General features: G+C 41.8%; 1 protein-coding gene across 1 annotated transcript in view; it reads right to left on the bottom strand.

Annotated features, from left to right (window-relative positions):
• Positions 1–21,169, bottom strand: part of LOC144798005 (polycystin-1-like protein 2) — a 365,276-nt gene that overhangs the window by 81,960 nt on the left and 262,147 nt on the right. Inside the window, exon 14 of the mRNA XM_078668796.1 lies at positions 3,448–3,594. Coding sequence (XP_078524922.1) covers positions 3,448–3,594 — 147 coding nt within the window. The remainder of the gene's footprint in view (positions 1–3,447; positions 3,595–21,169) is intronic.

Genomic DNA, 21,169 nt, shown 5'->3' with positions numbered 1-21,169 from the left:
TGTCAGAAAACTGCTCCAGTAGATCAGAGTCAGTTCTGAAAATTCCACGGAGGCAAGCTCTATGCTCCTCCTCTTCAAGAATTCTCTGGCTATCTCAACATGAGTGAACTCTTGGCTTGACGTCGGGCTGGTGGTGGCTCGGTATCCGGGCTGGAGGAGGTGGTGGAGATGGTGGAAGAGAAGTCTGCACAAGTTGCGATGCCATGGAGCAAAGTGCCCGATCAAAGCAGTATGGTATTGCCTCTGCAAGAACGGTCCGAAGGACATGAACAGTGGGACGCGGTGTGGCTTGGACAGGCCAAAAGAGGGGCTGGATGGAAGTGACGCTCCTGGTGAAAATGGTGCAACTGGCATTAAGAAACATTGCAGGATCCACACCATGCACCAGAAAGTCATGGAGTGCCGCTGACGGGCCCCAAAGGAATCACTGGTGTCGGGGCTGGAGGTAGGTCCGGAGACGGTTCCTCAGGGGAAGCAGGACTGCACAGAGAATCCTCTGTGGGGATAAGGACAAGCTCTAGCTCCGACGATAAGTGTCCTGTTGGAGAGGAAGAACATCAAGGAGACCTACCCGTAAGCTGCATATTGTCCTTTTTCTAATGTTTATGGTGCCGTTTCCCTAACTAAATCAATGGAGAGTGGGACCGATGAGACTGGTTTCGATGACGCCGATCGCCTTTTGCCCAGGCCATAAATAGTTTGGTCTCAAGTTCCTTAATGGCCCTAGGATTCATACTGAGACAAGGGGAACATGACTTAGTGTCACGGTCAGAAGCCAGGCACCACAGACAAATGGCAGGGGGGTATGTGATGAATATTTGACCTTAAAGGCTTAAACCCTGACTTTTTAGGGGGGACACATGTTGTTTTAAAGAAGGTACTGCGACTACAAATTTTGTGAGGAAAGATTTTTCTCATAGCAGAAGCTCTAGATCTGCATCGAAGATGCTAAAAAAAAGGGAACTGATGTTAGTATGCCAGGATGGGCGCTATATGGGCTCTGTGGCGTCCACTGACGTGACTTCTGGCGGCAATCGAATGCAGCGCCCACTACCAACGGCCTCCAAGCTTTGAAGTTTCTGGATCGAGTCTGACACCTGGGTTAGGTTGACAACAACCACAAATCCGTGGGTCTAGAAAAAATGTATTACACTGTTGAGACCAAGAAATTGCCCAAACCGGGAGCTAGAACCCAATGAAAAGAGTATCATTCAGAGAAGTAGATTCCCATCAGTCACCAAGGTGATAATTCTCATCATGTGGGAAACTTTTCTGCGCCTCCTTGTTGTTAAATAGGAGGAGCTCACAGATATATGAAATAAATCTGTGAATAAGGCATAGTGTGATACCGTGACTGTGCAGTGTAGTGATAAGTGATTAAAATTGATTACCAAAAGGAAAAATATGTTTATTATGTATCCTTTGGTGTCAAGAGATAAAAAAGTGCATGAGCGCCCTCAATAGATGTATGGGCGCACTAGTGATGCGGATCACTAGTGCGCCATTTCTTGGTCTCAACAGTGTAATACATTTTTTCTACACCCACGGATTTGTGGTTGTTGTCATATATGGCATGGGGATTTATCCGTGCAGGTCTATAAACATCCCTTGGACCCTCTTTCTATCTGGTATTGTATTACCTGGGGTTGGTTTACAGGTGAGGAATCTGCATGCAGAAGTATCCATCAGAAGTATATATTTATGTGCTATGTGAAACTGGGATTAGTGCCATAGCTAATCCATACAAGAGAACTGTGCATTCTTTTTCCAAAAAGAGCTAAATTGTTAGTATGGAGGTACATTTTATATATATATATATATATATACTTTTTTTTAAAACACTTGGAAGACAGACCATTGGCCCATATTATCCGCAGTCTAAACTGAAGTAGTCTGAAACATTTGGCTTTATGCCATGAACATACCTTGTCAGATAAGGGAGATTCCAATTCACATCTTAAAGCATCTTTGAAAGTCCCCACTTTCACTTGTTTCAGATTAAACTAAAATCTAAGGTTAGCTGCACCAGGTATTACTTTTTTGTGAATTAAATTCTAGACAAATTTGTTCCTAGTCTACTGAGCAAGGAAAATAAATAATGTTCTATTACATTGTGTTCAAATCAACCAAGCAAAAATATTTTTACTCTAACTCTGGATCTTTGAGCAGCCTACTATCAGGCAGAGTTATCATTGAATTGTCATCATCTCAGCACTTTTATAATACCTAACGGAGGAGCGTTTAGGTGTCTTCACATGCCATGTGAACTGGTGTCAGCTACCTCTGTATTCTAAAAGGTGGATGGATGTGTTATTTGGGGACATGGATTTAGTTGCCTTTTTCCAAAGTGGTATCTTGTTTTTTGCTGAAATGCCAGAGATTGGAAAAGAGCCTCAACCTTTTGGGAAATGGTATGGCATTACATATGGAGAAGCGTAAGCTGTCATGGAGTAGCTCTGCTGCAAGATTGCTTTAAAAGGAAATAAGGCTAAATAATCCATACTTGAAGTAATAGAGTGAAGAATGCTGAAGACGTTAGACCATGTCTCACACAGCTACTCTGGATCCTGAAGAAAGTGTTGACTTCACATTTGTATTTATAGTAAGCTAGGTTTGGAAAATACAATTCAAAACAGATAACTACCAGAGCTAAACTGGAGTCCAATGGCTGAGAAAACTGTGGCTTGTCTAATGTCAGCAAAGGTGACAGGGCAGAGGTGTGTGCATGCGGAAAGCAGAAAAGCAAAGTTCTTCCCTAAGATATATATAGTCTTTATTAAGGAAGCACATCAGTTCTACAGATCATTGTCCTATTCATTGCCCTGTCCTAGCCCTTGACCATTGTGCTACAGCATCCTAAGACCTGGGTACTAAGGAACTCCACAGGCTTCACTTCTTATTGCAGAATAGCAGCAGAACAGGAAGAAATATGAATCACAGTGGCATTAAAATGCAGTTGTTTTTCTGACTACAAACTCCTGAAAAATCTAAACAGCTGGTGGACTTGATGACATCACATGGATCTGAGTGGCTTTCAGCCAGGAGATGCAGCCACAAGCTGCTGGTGATTTTGCTCAATGCCTGCTGCTGATGTAATGCACCCCAGGCCGTCTTCAAACTGTAGTCCTGCAATGGCCTTTTTGGTTACAGCAGCGGTCCTTTCGGCCAGATGCATGGTTGCCATAGGGCAAAGCAGAGGTGAAGAGATACTGGTGTCTCCTGTGGGTGACGGTTCCCCATTGAAAAAGAAGCTTTGGATAACGTGAATGTAAGTAAGACCGTTCTTGCAGAAGCCCTTTTGTAGATGTCTGACTCCCAAGTCAGTGAAGAAACTGTCTTCGAGCAAGTGGACCAAGGGCACTCACTGAGATATCAGCATTGTGAGACGGAGGGCTACTCACACTGCCATAAACAGGTACATGCAAATCTACACCACAATGTGCCTACCTGAAACTTGTGAGCTCCTCCTTGTCTGCTGCTGGGAAGGACATGCTAAGGGAGATGCCTTTAGGCTGTTCGGCCAGCCATGTGTTGCAGAGAAAATGCCAGCGGTGCCGTTGTTCCAGGTCTTGTATCGTCACTTGAAGAACATACCTAACAGCATGAGGAGTAGAAAGAAAAATTCAACATTTTAGATCTAGCTCCAAAAGACTTTTTTGTGGATCTTCAGGACACAGTTTTTTATTTTTAAACAGTTTTATTGTCATTTAACATACAGCTGTATTGGCAATTCCCAATTATACATTAAAACATCTAGAGAACAATTGTCATAAAACAGCCCAATCAGCCAGATATATTGCAACCCACCGACCTCCCATCCATCCCCCTGCACTGTCTCCCCCCTCCCAAGGTAAGTCATTGGATCAGGACATGGTCAAACCAATCCTCCCCATTCCCTCTTTCCCCCTGTGTGTATTCCTTGTCAGCGAGTCCCCTCCAGGTGTCCTCCAAAGCAGAGATAACAGCAGGGGTGATAGTTAGGCCCAAACACGTCTTCCTGGCACCTTACTATGGGCTTCATAGCAGCGATCCAGATCCGTCCCTCAGTGGACTTTCTAGTCAGCCGCATCCTCATTACTCTCAGCCTCACCCCCTGGAGATCAGCCAGAATCGTGTCCCACGCTTGTGAAAACTCTATGGGCGTCCTACTTTGGCTCACCTCTCGTAGTACTGCGGCTCCCTCCCCTGAAACCTAGTGTAACAAATCCGCCTTCCATCCCTCAGGCCAAGGTCCCTAAGTATGTTTCCAGTGCTGTGTAATCCAGCGTCGTTTGTCAAGCGCCAGAGCAAGGTCAATAAACTGATTAGTGCCTTTATGCTTGGCAGATCAGGGATATGGACCCAGTAGACAGAGCCTAGGCAAGGTGGTCAAAGGCCGCTCCGTAATCTCCGTCAGTATACGCACCACCTCAGACCAATAAGAGGCCAAGTGAGGGCAGCACTAAAGCATGTGGAGGATACCCCCATTATCGTCATGGCATCGTAGGCAGTCTGGCAGGGTTGGCGGAAAATGCATGTTGAGTTTTAGGGGTGCGATGTATGCTCGATGCAAGACATGGAAATGCATGATCCTGATCAAGGCATTTTGAGAGATTTTAGGCGCAACCTTCCACATCTTAGTCCAGTCCCTGTCCATCAGTGGAGAGCTCCGGGCAGTATCCCAGTGTTCGTGCCACAATGAAAGGGGAGAGCATAGGTCCTCAAGTAGTGCACCGTACATCTCTGAGACCAGTCAGCGTGTATCAATGGCAGCAGAGAGGAACTGGAAAGCTGCGGAGCAGCTACAGTTCTGATCCTCTCCTCTGCCAAATCTTATGTACTGCAGCAGTCAGGGTGCCATAGAGTAGAAACTGTCCAGCCGGAAGGCCAAAGTCTGTACATAAGTCCTCAAACAGCCGTAACATACCATCCATACATAGTGCACCCACTATGTCCAGTTCCACCACCTCCCAATCATGGAGGCACCCGCCCTCCACTCCCTCTAACTGTGCTACGAGGGCCCGAAGCAGGAGGTCTGGAAAGTACAGGGCCCATATTCCGTGCCATTCTGAGCACCCTCTAACAGCAGATTCTGAGCACCGGGAGGGCATGCCGGCGCGTACAGGGGGCCGCCGAGGCTGAAGCAAAAAGAACCACAGCTGTCCTCAACATCCCCGGAAAACAGCCCATGCACCACTGCAGTTGCACCGCCAGCTAATAAGAAGCGAAATCAGGGGCATTCAGCCCACCATCCCAGGTCATTCATTACAATCTGGCCAATGTTATCAACTGCCGGCCTTTGTTCCCAGAAAAATCTATCAGAATCGAGTCCTGTTACCGAAACATAGCTTGCGGTATCACTAATGGAAGGACCACTAAATAGTAAAGGAGGCGAGGCAATACCACCATCTTAGCCACTGCTATGCAGTATGCTACAGACAGGGGCAAGGTCTTCGAGAATCCAATGTTCAACCGGAAGGTCGTCCCAGCCACCCCTTTAGTACTCTCTAAGAGTTCGGGGAGTGTGCAATAAATGCAGACTCCCTGATACTGCACGGCTAGTGGCTTACATCACATCTCACCCAAATCGGGAGGCCCAACCATATTTCCGCAGACCGGAAACATGCTGGTCTTGAGCAAACACATCTGGAAGCCATAGTCCTCTCTAAAATCTATGACAAAGCACGCTGCCCTCTTCGGCTTAGTGCACAGGTCATACAGGTATCAATCAAGAGTTTATATAGCGCGGATACTCACCTGTGAGGATCTCAAGGTGCTGGGGGGGGGGGGGCTGCTGATGCATCTGGAGGATCAATCGTAGAGCCAGGTCTTACTGAAATGGGTCAGCAACATGGATTGCCTGGGGTGGAGGGGCATGGTGTTCCAGGTCTTGGTGGCGAGGTAGTAGAAGGTAGAGGTAAAGTACCATATCATCTGCATAAAGTGAGATGAAGCGGAAAACCCCACAGAGCTTGCATAGGGCACCCCGCTTCAAGTTCTGGACGCTAAGGGTCCTACTGTTAGGGCAAAGATTAGGGGGGTAATTGGAACCACCGATGAGTGCCTTGCTCTACATCCCACTACTTAGAGATTGTGCTGCCTGTGCGGATCCTCACAACCGGGCTCGCATAGAGCAGAAAGCACCAGCCTAGGCCCATCCAAGTAAAGGAAGGTCTAATCTAAACTATCAAAAGTATTTTTGATACCCACAAACATGAATCCCATCCATTTTGCAAGTAATGGCCATCCCGCAAGATAGCCAACAAACGCCTGACATTAAGAGCTGTGCATCAGCCAGGAATAAATCCCAGCTGATCGGCATGGATCAGCCCTGTCATGTGGGGCAGTAGTTCCTGCGCCAGGATCCCATTAAGAATTTTATAGTCAACATTCAGCATTGTAAGTGGCCTTTACGCCGCCACATCCGTAGCCAACTTCCCTGGTTGTAGATCTTCAGGCACATGGTCTGGTAGGGAAACCCTTTGAGGTTATCGTCTTCCCCAGTACTAAAGGGGGGATTAGGCTTTTCTGAAGCGTTGGCTTACTGTAAAGCAGCCCATCTACATGCACTAGTGGAATAGACTCAAAGAGCTACTATAGATATATTATGGTCACCGAAGCATCTAAAGCCTCAAAGGCAATACTAAAGTCAAGTAACATGGGATGCTGTAGTAAAGACGCAACATCTCCTAATGTACCCATCTCTATACACTTCTATCCTGACTTTACATCTGCCATCAATGGGACAACAAAGCATGGATGAATGTGAAGTGCTGGACATTAGGCGGCTTCTTTGCAGACTGATTATATCCTTCAACATTTGTGAAAGGGTAATTTCTGAAGGAGAAATATTCTGGTACCAACAGTTGAGATGCTATGAGGTTAACCCACTTAATGCAATAGCCACAACTAGGCAGAAAATGCTATCCCAGGACACACTGAGACCAGGTAGAGGTGGAGTTTGTTTCCTCCTTACATGAAAATTATGGCAACTTATTTTCAGCTGAAAATGGTATAAAACAAAATCAGATGTATAAAACATCAATCAACAATTGAGTATGTTGAGAAAAAAGCCCAAAATGGGCATCTACCGGCTCCTCAAGTGCTCCTCTCACAGGCCCAGAGCATGGCTCCTGATGCCTAGACCATGTCTTCTTGCTCCCAGTTTCTGCCGCCAGCATGTGGTGTCCTACAGTTGTTTTCTCCCAATTCATGTGGGCTAAAGATATGCATCTTGCTCATCTAAAGTGGTCTTACTTTTGACCCTTGCACCTCACGCATCAGCAGAGGGTCACAAAGCCAGTTCCTTGAAGAACTCCGCAGATCCTCCTCCTTCTCCTGCATTGTCCCTTTCATTTAGATTGTAGGCTTATAGTCCCAAATTAAGAGGAAGGATTCCGATCATAATAACTCTCACAGGTCCGTTCTCGTTCGGTATCCTCTCACCACCTCTATGCTCAGTTTACATAAACAGTGGGAGTTCCTTTGATCCACACCAATTCCCAAAGCTACTTAAGAGAGCACTGCCTGTTGCAGTGGAGAGGGGGCCTCAGCCCACTTCACAGCTGACAGAACCAGTGATCAGTCACTGCTCTATATCAGGTGCTGATTGGTGCACCAACTTTTGTTCTAGCTGTCAGTTTCATTCCCTGCGGACAGACAGACATGACCACCACCCAAAGAGGCCAGGAAGTGACAAAGTACATGCAAGTGTAAATGTGGTGTACATTTTTTAAGTGTGTTGTCTTTGTAATCTCCCGATTTCAATTAATATTCTGATTTTTAATTTGTAATTAAATACGTAATACTTTTACATGACAGGGATTTTGTTTTGAATGGTTGATTATGATAATTTTTGGTTATATAATCAAGAAAGATTTGATATTAATATTACAGCATATGAAATCCATGGTTATTTGTTTTTCACTGTTATGCTTTATAGGTCCTTTAGAAAACCTCCAGTAGAAGTCTGCAACAGTGAAGGTGTCAGATTGGATACAGTGCTATTTGGCTGATATAGGAGAGCATTCTCCAAGCCAAAAAAGAAATAAAATGGCCTCAACCAGAGGGTAATACTCATGCTAGGTTTACACAAATGGCTTTTAAAAATGATATATTCAAAAGTGCTCGCTTGGGAAGAGTACTTTGTCTTTGCCAAGTACTACTGTGGTTCATTATGTGTGTGTGTGTGTGCGTGCGTGCATGCGTGTGTGCGCGTGTGTGTATATATATATTTTTTTTTTTTCTCGCAACTCCTGCTACGGCATTACACACAGGTACTGAAAGCGCTGTGGATCTGTTCTTGAATTTAAATTGTATTGCATCTCAGTATGGCATAAGGCGTTTTGGTAGACACAGCTGCCTTGTTCATATTACAAAGACAGTCCAGTTCATGGTTTAAATACACTTCACTTAGTTTTCCGCTCCTACTGCATAGAGATGGAAGATATACTTCTGACATTTCTTTAAACAGTTTAAAGAAAAATCTCATTACTTTTCATTCTTAAGAACTTTTTTAGAATAGTGTAAAGTGCAAGTGCTAAAAACATGACATATATATACAACTTACATCAGTACATCTTATATATAAAGTGCAAGTGCTGTAAACCATTATATGGAATTTTTTATCACAACGTCAAAGTGCTAGTGCTATAGTCCTGCAAATCATGTCAAATTACAGGAAATCTATGTTGCTTATTACATCACAATACTCGATTATTCTCTGTGAGTCTTCATAAAATAATCTCTATACATTTTTTGCATTATTATCAGCCTTATAAAGGATCCTTACACTTTCTCTGTTCTAGAGACCTTAATAGTGTGAAGACTCCCCCTTGTTTATACAACTTCTTTGTACAATGACAGAAATGGTAAACTCATGATTACATAGCCATAATTTTGTCATCACCCCCTCTACTAAATCAATAAAGTGCTCAATATTAGTGCCTACTAAGTGTCTTAAGTTTACGTGTCTTAAAATCTCACATCTTATCCTGAAACTGGTGTTCTTTTCTTGTGAAAGAACCGAGATCGGGCCTTCTTCAAATTTCTAGATGTGTATATAAAGCTCTTTGTCCGAATTCAAACCTGAGGGGATTTTTATATTCAAAATAACTATATATTTTGACTCAAGCTGTCCTAATTTTAACTCTCTATTAACTCCCCTCCTATTTTTTGATACTGAATCAATGACAAAGTACTGTCAATTTTCACATCTGCCATTGTGATATTCATGGATATGGCAGGCCACTGGATAACTCGTCATCATTTCTAATTGCCCTCAAATGCTGCAATATTCTGACATGGACCATATGTATTGTACTCCCCACATAAAATTTGGACAGGGACACTACAGGACATACACCACATTATCACTTCAGCAGGTATAAGTGTTACGTATCTTTTTTTTTTTAACAACAGTTTTTATTATGTCAATTGTCAAATACAATGCAGAGCTATGTAACCCAGAGACAGACTGCCACATGTTACACATAACATATTGCATTGACTTTTAATATATACATTATCAAAAACTGAAATAATGAAGAAACAAATCCCCCCCTGCACTGTCTTTGCATCACACTGATAATAACACAGATTCGCCTGCACATGAAGAAATGTTATCCGTAGGACCTTCGAGGTCCAGAACCACAAATCTTGCCCCACTTAACCCTCAACTGGCACGTTCCTCGCGGCAGGGGGCTCTAGGTCCAAACCCCAATACGTCGCCCACCTCTTCCAGATCTTAAAGTGCTTCAACGGGCACCCTCGTGTCTGAAAAATAGGAACCTCCAGACCCATATTGAAATCTAAACCATTCTTTCAAGCCAAAGGGTGAGGTGGAGCCCCAGCCTTCCACTTACGGGCAATGTCCAGTTTAGCCAGCGTAAAGCCCAGTAGCATCAGATGGCGCTTAGAAATATTTCCCCCCACCCCTTCCATTATATGTAACAGCACGAATTTAGGGGAGTACAGGAGCTCCTGCCCTAAGACCTTAGCAAGGCAGGTCAAACCCCCCTGACAGAACCTTTCAAGCACTGTGCACTGCCAAATTGTATGAAACAGGGTATCATCCGCAGAGCCACATCGTAGGCACCAAAATGTCTCTATCAAGCCCGCCCTCCACAGCCTGATGCGAGTATAATATACATGGTGAAGATAATTATATTGGATCAACCGAAGGCGCATGGCTATCGCAGCTCCTAGAGGGGACACAAGCACTTACGTCCAGTCCTCCTAATCCAGGGGACTAAGGTCATCCTCCCACCTCGTCCTAAGTTTATCTAAGGTGGTGGGGCTATTTTTTACCAGACTTTGATATATCTTGGACATTTTATGGTCTCGTAGGTCACCCATAAATATTTTAGCTTCAACAGGACTGAACTCAGGGAGAGACTCCAACTCCGCAATGCTGGGAAGGATGGCATGTCTAAACTGCAAGTATTTAAAAAAAATTGTTTTCCGCATCTGATATTCATACTGGAGATCCTGGAAAGATTTTAAGACCGGGCCGCGCATAACGTCCCGTAGGGTAGAGATCCCAATGTTATCCCAGTCTTGGAAACCCCCCAAGCCCGCAAGTTGTGGCAATCTACCATTGGACCAAAGGGGAGTCTCTTGAGTCAGCCTGCCCCACCACCCCATCCTGCGCAGGGCCTGCCTCCACACCTGGAAAACTACCCTTGTGGCGGACAGCAGTGCCTTGCGGATAGAAGCCGAATATAAGACTGTGTGTAAGGAATAGGATCCCATCTGGCATTGCTCCACTGCATATGCAGGATCAGAGCGATCCCCATACTACCATTCGTTCAATATCAGGAGTTGCGAGGCCACATAGTAGGACTGGACATCCGAGGTGGCCAGCCTCCCACAATACATGGACAAACACATCCGTAGCGCTACCCTGGGTGCCTTTCCTGCCCAAAGAAACTGTCCCAGGACCGAATTAACCTGGCGGAACCAAGAGGGCCTAACAGGGAATGGATGATTCTGTAGCTGGTATAGCAAATGCGGCAACAAGACCATGTTACGTATCTTCAATGGATATCTCAAAAGTGGTGACGAAATTTTCCTCATACCATGTTTACAGGCTTTAAATCTTTGACATTTCCAAAATCCAGGACTCCCTTACAAGCAAGTAGCTGCTTTTTACACCTCCGGACTGTTCACTACCAGTTCTTGGTGCATTGATTTTGCATGCCTAAATGTTAATGTAGATTTTCTGACTTCCGTGCTTCCAATTATTGGATCCCTTTTGATCAAGTGCCAGTGTCTAGTCAGGATTTGTCTTACTCTCTGATTATACAGATTGTATCCTGTTATCATCCTGGGTATGTTTCTGTCTCTTGCCATTTATTTTTTCTTTTTAGTTTTACTTTGGGAAAAAAGTAGAGGCTCCCTGGACACCTTTTCTGGTTTTTCTTTGCTTGTTTCAGTATGACCTGATTATAGCCTCTCTCAGTAATCTGTTTTATTATTCCGGCTGGGCTTCACCTAAAGTGGTCTTTTCACTGCAATTCCTTTTCATTCACATGAATATTGGCTACTCTGTTTTAACTTTACTGGATGGAAACTCTTTGAATGCAGTATTGAATTCCCCGCTGTGAGTTTTTTATATGTCTTAGTGTGTAGTTTGTTATCGTTAACAAATACCACTAAGTCCAGAAAACATACCTCAGTTTTACTGATGTTTGATGTGAATTTTAAGTTAAGACTGTTTAAAGCAAAAGTCTGAGGAGATTCTGGGGGATGAATAATTCGTCACTGAAACGTGGCCATATGACTATGTTTTCACACCATTCTCTTGCATGCTTCCTTCTGAGCACCTGCTCCTCCCACCATGCCATGTGTAGATTGGCATAACTGGGGGCGAAACAGTTGCCCATTGAGGTGCCAATTGTTTGTTTGTATGTGTCCTTCCCGTACATAAAAAAAGATATTTTCTAGGCACCATCTTGTCATTTCAAGTAGCATGATTGTGTTGATGTAGCATAATGGGCCTGAGACTCAAAAAATGTGACATGGCTAGAAGGCCATCTTTGTGAGCAATACTCGTATAAAGAGATGTCACATTTAGTGTAATTAAAACAAAAGAATCTTCCCATGCAATGTCGTATAATATTTTTTTTTAAAACATTTGTATCTTGTAGATATGTTGGAGTGATTTTAACAAACTCCTGCAAGAAATGATCAATATAACATGAAGTAGTTTAAAAAAGGCTGCCAATTGTAGAGATGATTGCATGCCTGGGATGGTTGGTATGGTTCTTATGGATTTTAGGGATCAGATAGAGTATAGGTGTCACTGGTGCTTCCACTTTCAAATACAGATACTCCTCCTGTGTAATCAAACCTAATCCCTTTCATTTTGCTAATTCCATTAAATACTTTTCTTTGATCTCTGTTACATCAGTAAAAGTTACTTTACAAAAACAATTATGATCTCGTAACTGGGATTTAGCTTCTGAATCATACACATCTAATGGCCACAAGACAATATTTACTCCTTTGTCTGATTTTCTAATTACCACAACATCCCTCCTTTTGATCTTATTCATCATCTGGTAATACCTGATTCTTTGTGTATCTCTAAAGGTTGAGAACTCCTCGCTAGACTGAACGGATAGTGCTTTCAATTTCGTGATCACTAATTCTGGAAAAATGTCAGAAGAGTCCCTTGGTGTATCTAGAAGAAATATTGATTTGGGTTTGAAGTGAGTTTTTACACTACCATAGATAGCTATTCCAAGCACATCAGCCGTCCCTCTCATGGTAGGTAGTGGATCTTTACCTTCATTAGTTTGTTCGAGCTCTTCTAATTCAAACAGAAGTTCCATATCGTGGACAGCCAGATTGGTTTCAGATGGTTTCCTCATCAATTGTGAAATTGTTGGTAGACAGTCCTTATTGGCAAAGAAATTTTTCAGGTATAATTTCCTCTTAAATTTGTAAAAGTCAATGCGGGTTTGCCCATCGTTGACCTTAGTTGTGGCATAGTAAGAAAGTCCCAAAGATAAAATGTTCTACTCCTTGGTTAGATGAATGTTTGACAGATTTATTACCATATTACTATTTTCTGCTTCCATTATTCCCGCTGTCTCGTCACCTTGAGTTTGGCCCATGATCTTAATTCCATTCCTTTGATTTCTTCCCTGGCGTTTCCTTTGTCTGTATTTCCTCTTTTTTGATGTTGCGGGCGAGGTCTTGTAATGAGAGTGCGATCTAGCTGTAAAAAAACGAAGCTCCTCGATGACTATTGGTGGGCCTCTTGCATTGCCTAAGCGTCCTGTTGCAACTCCCTCTGGATCTGTCTCTACCTCTGAACTGAACTCCAAACTCGTTTCAGTTATTAAGGGCTGGTTGCGACTTGGTGTTTTGACAATCTGTTGCTGTCTCCTTACATTTTCAAACCTGAACACAAATGCATATATTTGCCCTCTTTGGTGATCTATTTTATCTCTTAAAAAATTCACTGATTTTCGCTCTTTTATTGTTTGTTCATACTTCTTTAACTTGATTTCCATTTATTTTTCATTCTTCTTATTTTCATTTTGGTTTGTGTGTTTACTCAGATCTTGCTCTAGTGTTTTAATTTCATCAAGGATTCTGACCCAATCTCGTTTTGCATACTTGACTAGGATCTGCATTATTACTTTTGACAAATGGGCACTGTTGTCCACCCATCCCCGTAACATTTCAGGGTCTGGGTTCTCATAAGTGGTCGCGAACAATACATGTAGACCCCTAGGGACCCTTCCAACTTCTAGATATTTTTGAAGGGACTTACATTCTCACCACTTTGAAATCTCATTTTTATTTAATTTCTCTAATCTTTGCATCTTTGTGCGCAGATCCACTTCCTGAGATGGCATGTCAGCATGCCTTAGTGCAGTCTCATTAGTCACAATACTGTTGTCATCAAACATTAACTCAGCTACTTCTTCACGCTCTTTTAACCAATTTACTGCCATTCCTGTATCGAGATTTGTCCCTTTACGTCGTGCTTCTGCACCTCAAACTGATCCCCTGTATGCTTGACGGCACCCACTCCCTTAGCCTCACAATCTTGTGCTTGTGCGCGGTGGGAAAACACAGAAGAATCGCCTACATGCCTTTCCAGGCGTTCTCCGACACTCTGGCGGCTGGTTTCATATTCCTCCATGCCACACAGTCTCTTTCCACTTTCCGGCAAGGGGGCTACGCAGTATTGACTCGCTGCAATTAACTTCCGCATTTGCTGGCATTCCACGCGGCTCCAGAACAAGATTGTGTCGGCTTCGCCCAGACCAGCAATCTTGGTAATACTTGCGCGCAACTCCTGCTATGGCAGTACCCACAGGTACAGACACCGCAGGAGATCTGATCTTGAATTTAAATTTTATTCCATCTCAGTATGGCATAATGCATTTCGGCAGACACAGCTGCCTTGTTCAGATTACAAAGACGGTCCTGTTCATGGTTTAAATACACGTCCATTCGTTTTCGACTCCCACTGCATAGAGATGGATGATATACTTCTGACATTTCTTTAACCAGTTTGAAAACATCTAATTACTTTTCATTCTTAATAACTTTTTCAGAATAGTGTATATATATATATATATATATATATATATATATATATATATATATATATTTCACCAATTTTATGATCATTTACATCATAAAACATTTCATAAACTTGGCACATATAAACATTTCATAAACTTGAGACATAGAAATGTTAAAATATACATTACAATCCACATTAAAAGATTTATATATAAAAAAACAGGTGTCACAGCATGTTTCATTTTCTGTTTTTAAAGTATTACCTAAGATCTACATCCTAGATTGTAAAGTAAAAAAAAGAGCTTATTTACATATACATGAGCAAGTATGTGCTAGTGACGTTACATAGGTCAAGACTCTAAAAGCAAAATGGTAGGCCTGTATCCAAAGAATGTACAGTTTTATGCCAGATTCTCAGGGAAATTTTTCATCATTTTTGATCTCTTCCACCAGGCAAAGAGGAGGAATCTCGAAATTACAAACACTAGCCACCTTGTCGTGTCTGACTTAAAAATACGTAAAGCATCTCTTGGGCATGTAAACGCTAATAAACGACAAGCTGGGATTATCCAGGTTTTCCGAGAGTCAATATAAGAGGGAAAAAAGAAAAAGAAATGATTTAGGGTCTCAGGACAAGAACGACAGGAGGGGCACACAGACGATACAGAAGCATTTTCCCAGGTACTTCTTCTAGAATTTAATGGGAGAGCTCCGTATCTAAATTGTATGTACAGAGCTCTTGCCTGGGGGGGTTTCAATGCCGTCCATAAACATTTCAAGTCCAAAACGACTTTTCATGTCTATGAAACTGGAGGTCAAAGTGCCATGTGCATATCCTATGATGGTTTGTGTATCCATATATTCCCCAAACCTTTTTTTAAGGGAGGGAACCATCATTTTTGTTATACATTCTGGGTCCTCCCACAGACTCCCCAGCCCTAGTTTACAAAGCCAGTTCTTGATCTTGTTAAACCACTTTATTAGTCCTGTTAGTTTCTGTAATATCATTACCTCTTCCAGGGCCTCCCTCACCGGTGACTTGAGTGTTACTACTCCATATTCTTATTCAGAACAGGAGAGCCCTGAGAGTAGCATAATGATTATTGGGTTTAAGACCAAGATCAAGTCTGAGCGGCAGGAGGGGAGTGTTCACCGGTAGGTTTAAAATCGTCCTAATCAATTTGTTTTCAGCAAGGGCAAGGTCATGGAGGTGTTCCAACCCCATAACTCTTCCCCATAGAGGGCTGCTTCTGCTCCTTTGGCCCTTTGAAGTTCCAGGATGGGCGAGAGCGGTCGATAAGGGGATGCCCTAGTCCTTTTGGCTATAGCGCAGTCAGCATGCTGTAAGGACAGAGTACTCTTTTCTATTTGTGGTGACCAAGCCAACCTATCGCTAAATTGCACTCCCTGGTAGTCAAAATACTTAACCTGCTCCAATGTTTGCTGGCCCAGCATTAGATTACCTTTATGGGATTTATAGGGGTTAAATATCATGGATTTGGCCTTTAAAGCAGCTTATTTCCAATCCCCTGTCCTTGCAAGCTTTATCAAATGTATTTAGAATGTTCTGAATCCCCTTTGGAGTGCTTGCTAGGAGAAGCATATCGTCTTCAAAAAAGTCATCCAGCTCTCCTATTAGCCCATTTATATACAAGGTGAATAATGTTGGGGCAAATACACAACTTTGGCGTACACCTTTGTGCACCGGAATATCGTTTGTAAGACTACCATCAGAGTTCCACCTAATCTTTGCATTGGTGTCATAGTGCAGGCGGATCAGAATATCTAATAGATAAGATGGGAGTCCTAGTTCTCTTAGAGCAAGCCCTAGTTTGGTACGTTCTGTCGAATCGAAGACCGTTTTTAAGTTCACAAACACAACGTACAAGTGACCTCTTATGATGGTCACTTCCTTCCATATTAACAAGAGAAATCTAAAAAACGTGATTTATGGTGCTTGTGGAGGCCCTAAATCCTGCCTGCAAGTTTGATAAAACATTACATTCCTCAATCCAGTATATGTATCTATATTACCTACTAGCATTTTTTGATTTGCCAATATCTTTGGCGCCGGTTGACGAATCTTCGTAAAATTTTCAAAACTAATAAGGCACGCCGGTCAGCTCTAGTCTTGAAAGTTTTGAGGAGATTCGTCAAGCGTGGCGTGAAAAAAGGGGGTTCCCAAAATGCGTATTCCCCATGTTAATTTCCATAGGAAATTTTGGAACAGCCTACAGCCCAACTGCTGAACGGAATTACACCAAATTTGGCAAAAAGGTAGGTCTTGGTCTAGAAAGCGTGCTTCTTAAAAAATGTTGTAAATCCGTTCAGTAGTTGCTGAGAAATTCAAAAAAATAAAAATATCGATATCTGAGCACCGAGGAGGGATTGCAAACCCTCCCGGCACGTGCTTCACTCTGATTGACTGCTAACACTCTAAACCAGAATGTGTTGGCAGCCATCTTGTGACTCAATAACCGAGTCCCAAGAAAAAGGTTTAAAAAAAAGGTAAAAAAACAAGAAAAGGGGACACGGTAGAAACACCCTAACCCCCTAGGCATGCCCAGGGGGTCCCACAAGGACCCCCGGCCCAAAAAAAGCTTTTTTTGTAAAAACAAAAATGGCTGGATTCGCGCTGGGTGCGCTAATCCGGCTGAGAAAAATTAAAAAATGAAGCGCGGACTTCCGCGCTTCCTTGTACTTAAGCTCCCTGGGGCAATCACTAATTAATTTGCAGGTGCTCCCTCAGCCACCTCCCCGGGGCTTTATTATTATGGAGGCGGGGGGGCCTCGCGGCCCCCCCCCCCGATGTTGTAAATTGACAGCAATGGGTTAGCATTTAGCTGAAGCCATCCTGTATTTAGAAGTTATCTTATCCGCTTTGTGAAAGCCATTTTGTATTTCTGGCAGCCATTTCGTTTGCCATGTGCTCTGTCCTACCTTTTGTTAACTGCTCTTGAAATCTGCCTAGAGACAAATTATATTCAGCATCTTCCACCTTCGCACATGCTCAGAAGGGCCTATCTAGTAGAATGCACCTGCTTCTCTAGTATAACTGTCAGGCTATTTTTGCTGCTGTATGGAGAAGTATCTCTCCTCCCACTTTGTTGAGCAAGCAGATCTTGTATGCCCATCTTAGTCATTTTGCATGCTTACATGAGCCAGGACTGCCCCATGCATTTATGCTTTCTATGTAACCCTAAGCATATATAAAGCCCCAGTTTTGTGTACTCCTCAGACTGCCTCATTCAGTTGCTAAGGCTTCTGTGTAACGTAGTCTCACTCATTTGAGGCTAATAAAAATGCTCTTTTATATTTCAGCTTCTGTGCCAATTTCTTCTTTGTTGGTTTAAAAGGACCAAGTATCAGTGGGACCCCTGTTTCAGGTTTCAATGTTCTTCAAATGGCGCTCCAACGTGGACCTCATCAGAGAAGTGGCTATCTGAGGGAGTGATCATGTCAGGAGACAGAAATCTACTGTGGAGGACAGGACAGGACTCTACTAAGGAGGTAGATTCTGGGGATTCTCTGTCTCTGCAGCCCGGTATATTTCTGGTCTTCCTGATTTTGATCCTCCACATGATGACACCCCTGACTGAGAACCTTTTTGGTGTGGGTATTCTAAAAAAAGACTGCTAGGTCATTCAGAACTTGGCAGTTAGAATTTGGACAACCATTTGTTTGGTAAGAGTCGTTCTGCGGCTCTTACTGTTGGTTTTGATGCCTTGGATTGGTAAGGTAGTTTAGTAACGCTTACTGTGGCTTTGGAATTTTGGAATTTGTGTTGGCCAACTTTGGATTTGTATGGGATAGATATGCGAATTGCAATTTGTGTAGGCAGGTAATGAGGAGATTTTTCTCTGTCTGATTTTGTTTGAACGGTGCACTGTACGAAGAGTACTTTAAGCACTACTTTGGGTATAATATTTGCATATTCTGCAATATTTTTGGCATGCCTGTTTCAAGTACACATCGAAGAATGTGTTGCTTTTTGGAGGTACCATAGTGAGATGTGAATTAAATGAACCGGCTCCCTTGAGGGAATAGCTAGATAGGTTTAGGTATAAAAACATATTTCTTCCTTGGTGATTCTGTCTCCCCGGGGAATTAAAATATGGGCATAATATAAACAAGGATCCTTTTTCTGCGCACATTTATAAATGGAGATATGCAGAGCGATTTTTTGGTGTTCTGCCAGTCAGAGCTAGTGATTTGAGTGTATTTTGGCTTCTTGGAAATAAAACAGTTTGTTGAGCTGTTTTTTTTTGCAGTCTTTTGGAATACTATTGAGAAGCGCTTCTTGTAAATATGACTTATAACTAGTATTTACAAATGGTTTGGTTTAAGTACAGTCAGTGGGCTGTCCTTTGTTTCTGTCTTAAGTGTTGATCTGTGGTTTAAATGTGTGTTTAAATGTCTACGTGGTTCGTGGTTTTACATTGCAACTTCTGTAAGTAAATAGCGATTGCGCTATTTATGAAATAATGGCTATTAAGCGCGCTGTATTATGTGTCCTGAGTGTTTGACCCCTTCTGTATATGTCTAAAATGAGCTCAATGCGTGTGTTTGTGGTTTTTCTTGTTGTTGTCTTCAGTCTGTTATGCAAAATGTCAGTTAATTAATATTGAATAAAAATTAAATAAAAATCCAGAAATGAACCATATGATATGCTAAATAAATGATGTTACTATTTAATTAAAAGAGTAAGCAATTATGCACATGTACAAACTGCCAATGCTTAAAAGATAAAATTAGAATTCACATTCAATAGGAATAAAAAAAGGCCTCAAAAACGAAATTGTGTTTGGCAAAAAATAAACTTACAGCATTTTCCTTAGATACATTGTATTAGATATTAACAGGCAAACACATCATCTAAATACATTGGATGTTGCTGAACTGCACACACATTTTAGAACTAGAAATGTCTCAGTTTTAAATACACTGTCCCCAAGCTTACATTTCAACACTAAGAAAAGCTTTACGACGGCTGTGTTTTTACTACCGCTAAGCAAGCAGCTGTTGTTTTGATTGTAGGCCACGGAGAGACGGGAATGTTGCCTCAGCCAGGACTTTCTCAGTGAAACACGGGGTAAAATCTTGCATTTCAGACTGCTGTTTTAAAAAAGTTACAAAAATGAGGTTAATCATTTTAGATACCAGGAAAACATTTTAATTGAGGATTTCCTTTCTTAAAGCTTTTCTTATAAGCATATTCTTGGTTCTGATGTTAAATAATTGTCCTTTTAAAAAGTGGCGCAAAAATTTGTCAAGTTTCAAGTTAGGCTTCTGTGCTTAGGCTTGTGAATGAATGTGTCTAAATATGATAGGCAAGGGATGCAGCTTGCTTTTCCTATGTGGAATTATCAAAAATGATTGGTTTAATTTAAAAAAAATATATATATTAATTATGAAAAATTATTTTAAAAATAGGTGCTTTTAAATTCGTTTTTTAATATTTATAAAGCTTAATACTCATACTGTGACCTCCTAGCATTCAAATAAAATTTAAGTTGTATTGTACTGCATAATGAGGACATTTGCATGTGAAATATCACTCTGCGCAGGCGTACAAAACTCATTTTTATGAAGGTATATATGATTATTTTCAATTTCTAACTCCTGGGCTATGTAATGAACATCATTCTGATAATGAATATTATGCAAAGAAATTATAGGATATTCATTTTTAAGTGCCCTAAATATCAAAGTCGAAATTGGGTAAAAAGCACTATTTAAACAGCATTTTTTTCATTTAGAGTAGCTTTTAAAGTGCCTTAGGCTTCAGTAAATGCATACATTTAGGTATAAAACAAATAGCTGACCTTTATATTGCTGCAAAAGTATATTGCACACTGCTTATAATTGAAAAATGTATAAAAAAACAGCAGAAGTTATTCTTTTAACTACAAACAGGGGGATAAGTGCTTTCCAGCTTTCTGTCCCTTGGCAAATTGGGACAGCCACATGGACGACCTTAAATACAAAATAGGACAGCTTGGAAGAGTTAAATGTTAGCTCTATATTTAGAAACATGGCATGGCTCCCAGAGCAAAGTTTCCTTTGACATTTTGGTTTGGGTATTCATATTTTTTAGCCCTCTCAAAAGTGCTATGTACCTCCTATAACTTTGTTGGTGCCCAGTTGCTACACACAGGGGTTGATAGTGTTGACAGAACTGAAACCTGTTTCAGGTATCCTACTATAAAAATGGGGGAAGGAGGCTATCTCCTCTACAAATTAAGGCTAGGTAATATGTATGTTGCTCTCTCCTTTTCTCAATTTTTTTTAGCCTGTCTAAACTGTCTGTGAAATAGCAATGAGACATTTAAGTGGCTATTCAGTAATACTGTTTTAAACATTGTTAGCATTAATAAAATGAATAAATATATAGGTTTTATTACTGCCCATCCTGTTTGATGAAATTATGACAGGATCAGTAGTCTAGATTGTTGTTCCCTTATTTTGATATTTAAGGGGAAAGTAGTTGTGGGTAGTTTTGTTCTACAAGTCTTAGGTGATAACACCATTATTGTAGTTTTGCAAGGGCATTGCTAGTTTTTTTATTAGCTAGTCTGTGTAAATAAACTGACAGTCCTTATTAGAGCTGATGTTGCATAGTTTGGATCATGAAAAGTAG

The sequence above is a fragment of the Lissotriton helveticus genome, chromosome 12 (genome assembly GCF_964261635.1).
Source record: "Lissotriton helveticus chromosome 12, aLisHel1.1, whole genome shotgun sequence".
NCBI lineage: Eukaryota > Metazoa > Chordata > Amphibia > Caudata > Salamandridae > Lissotriton > Lissotriton helveticus.
Note: the sequence above shows the minus strand (reverse complement) of the source record. Positions and strands in the feature narration are given on the sequence as shown.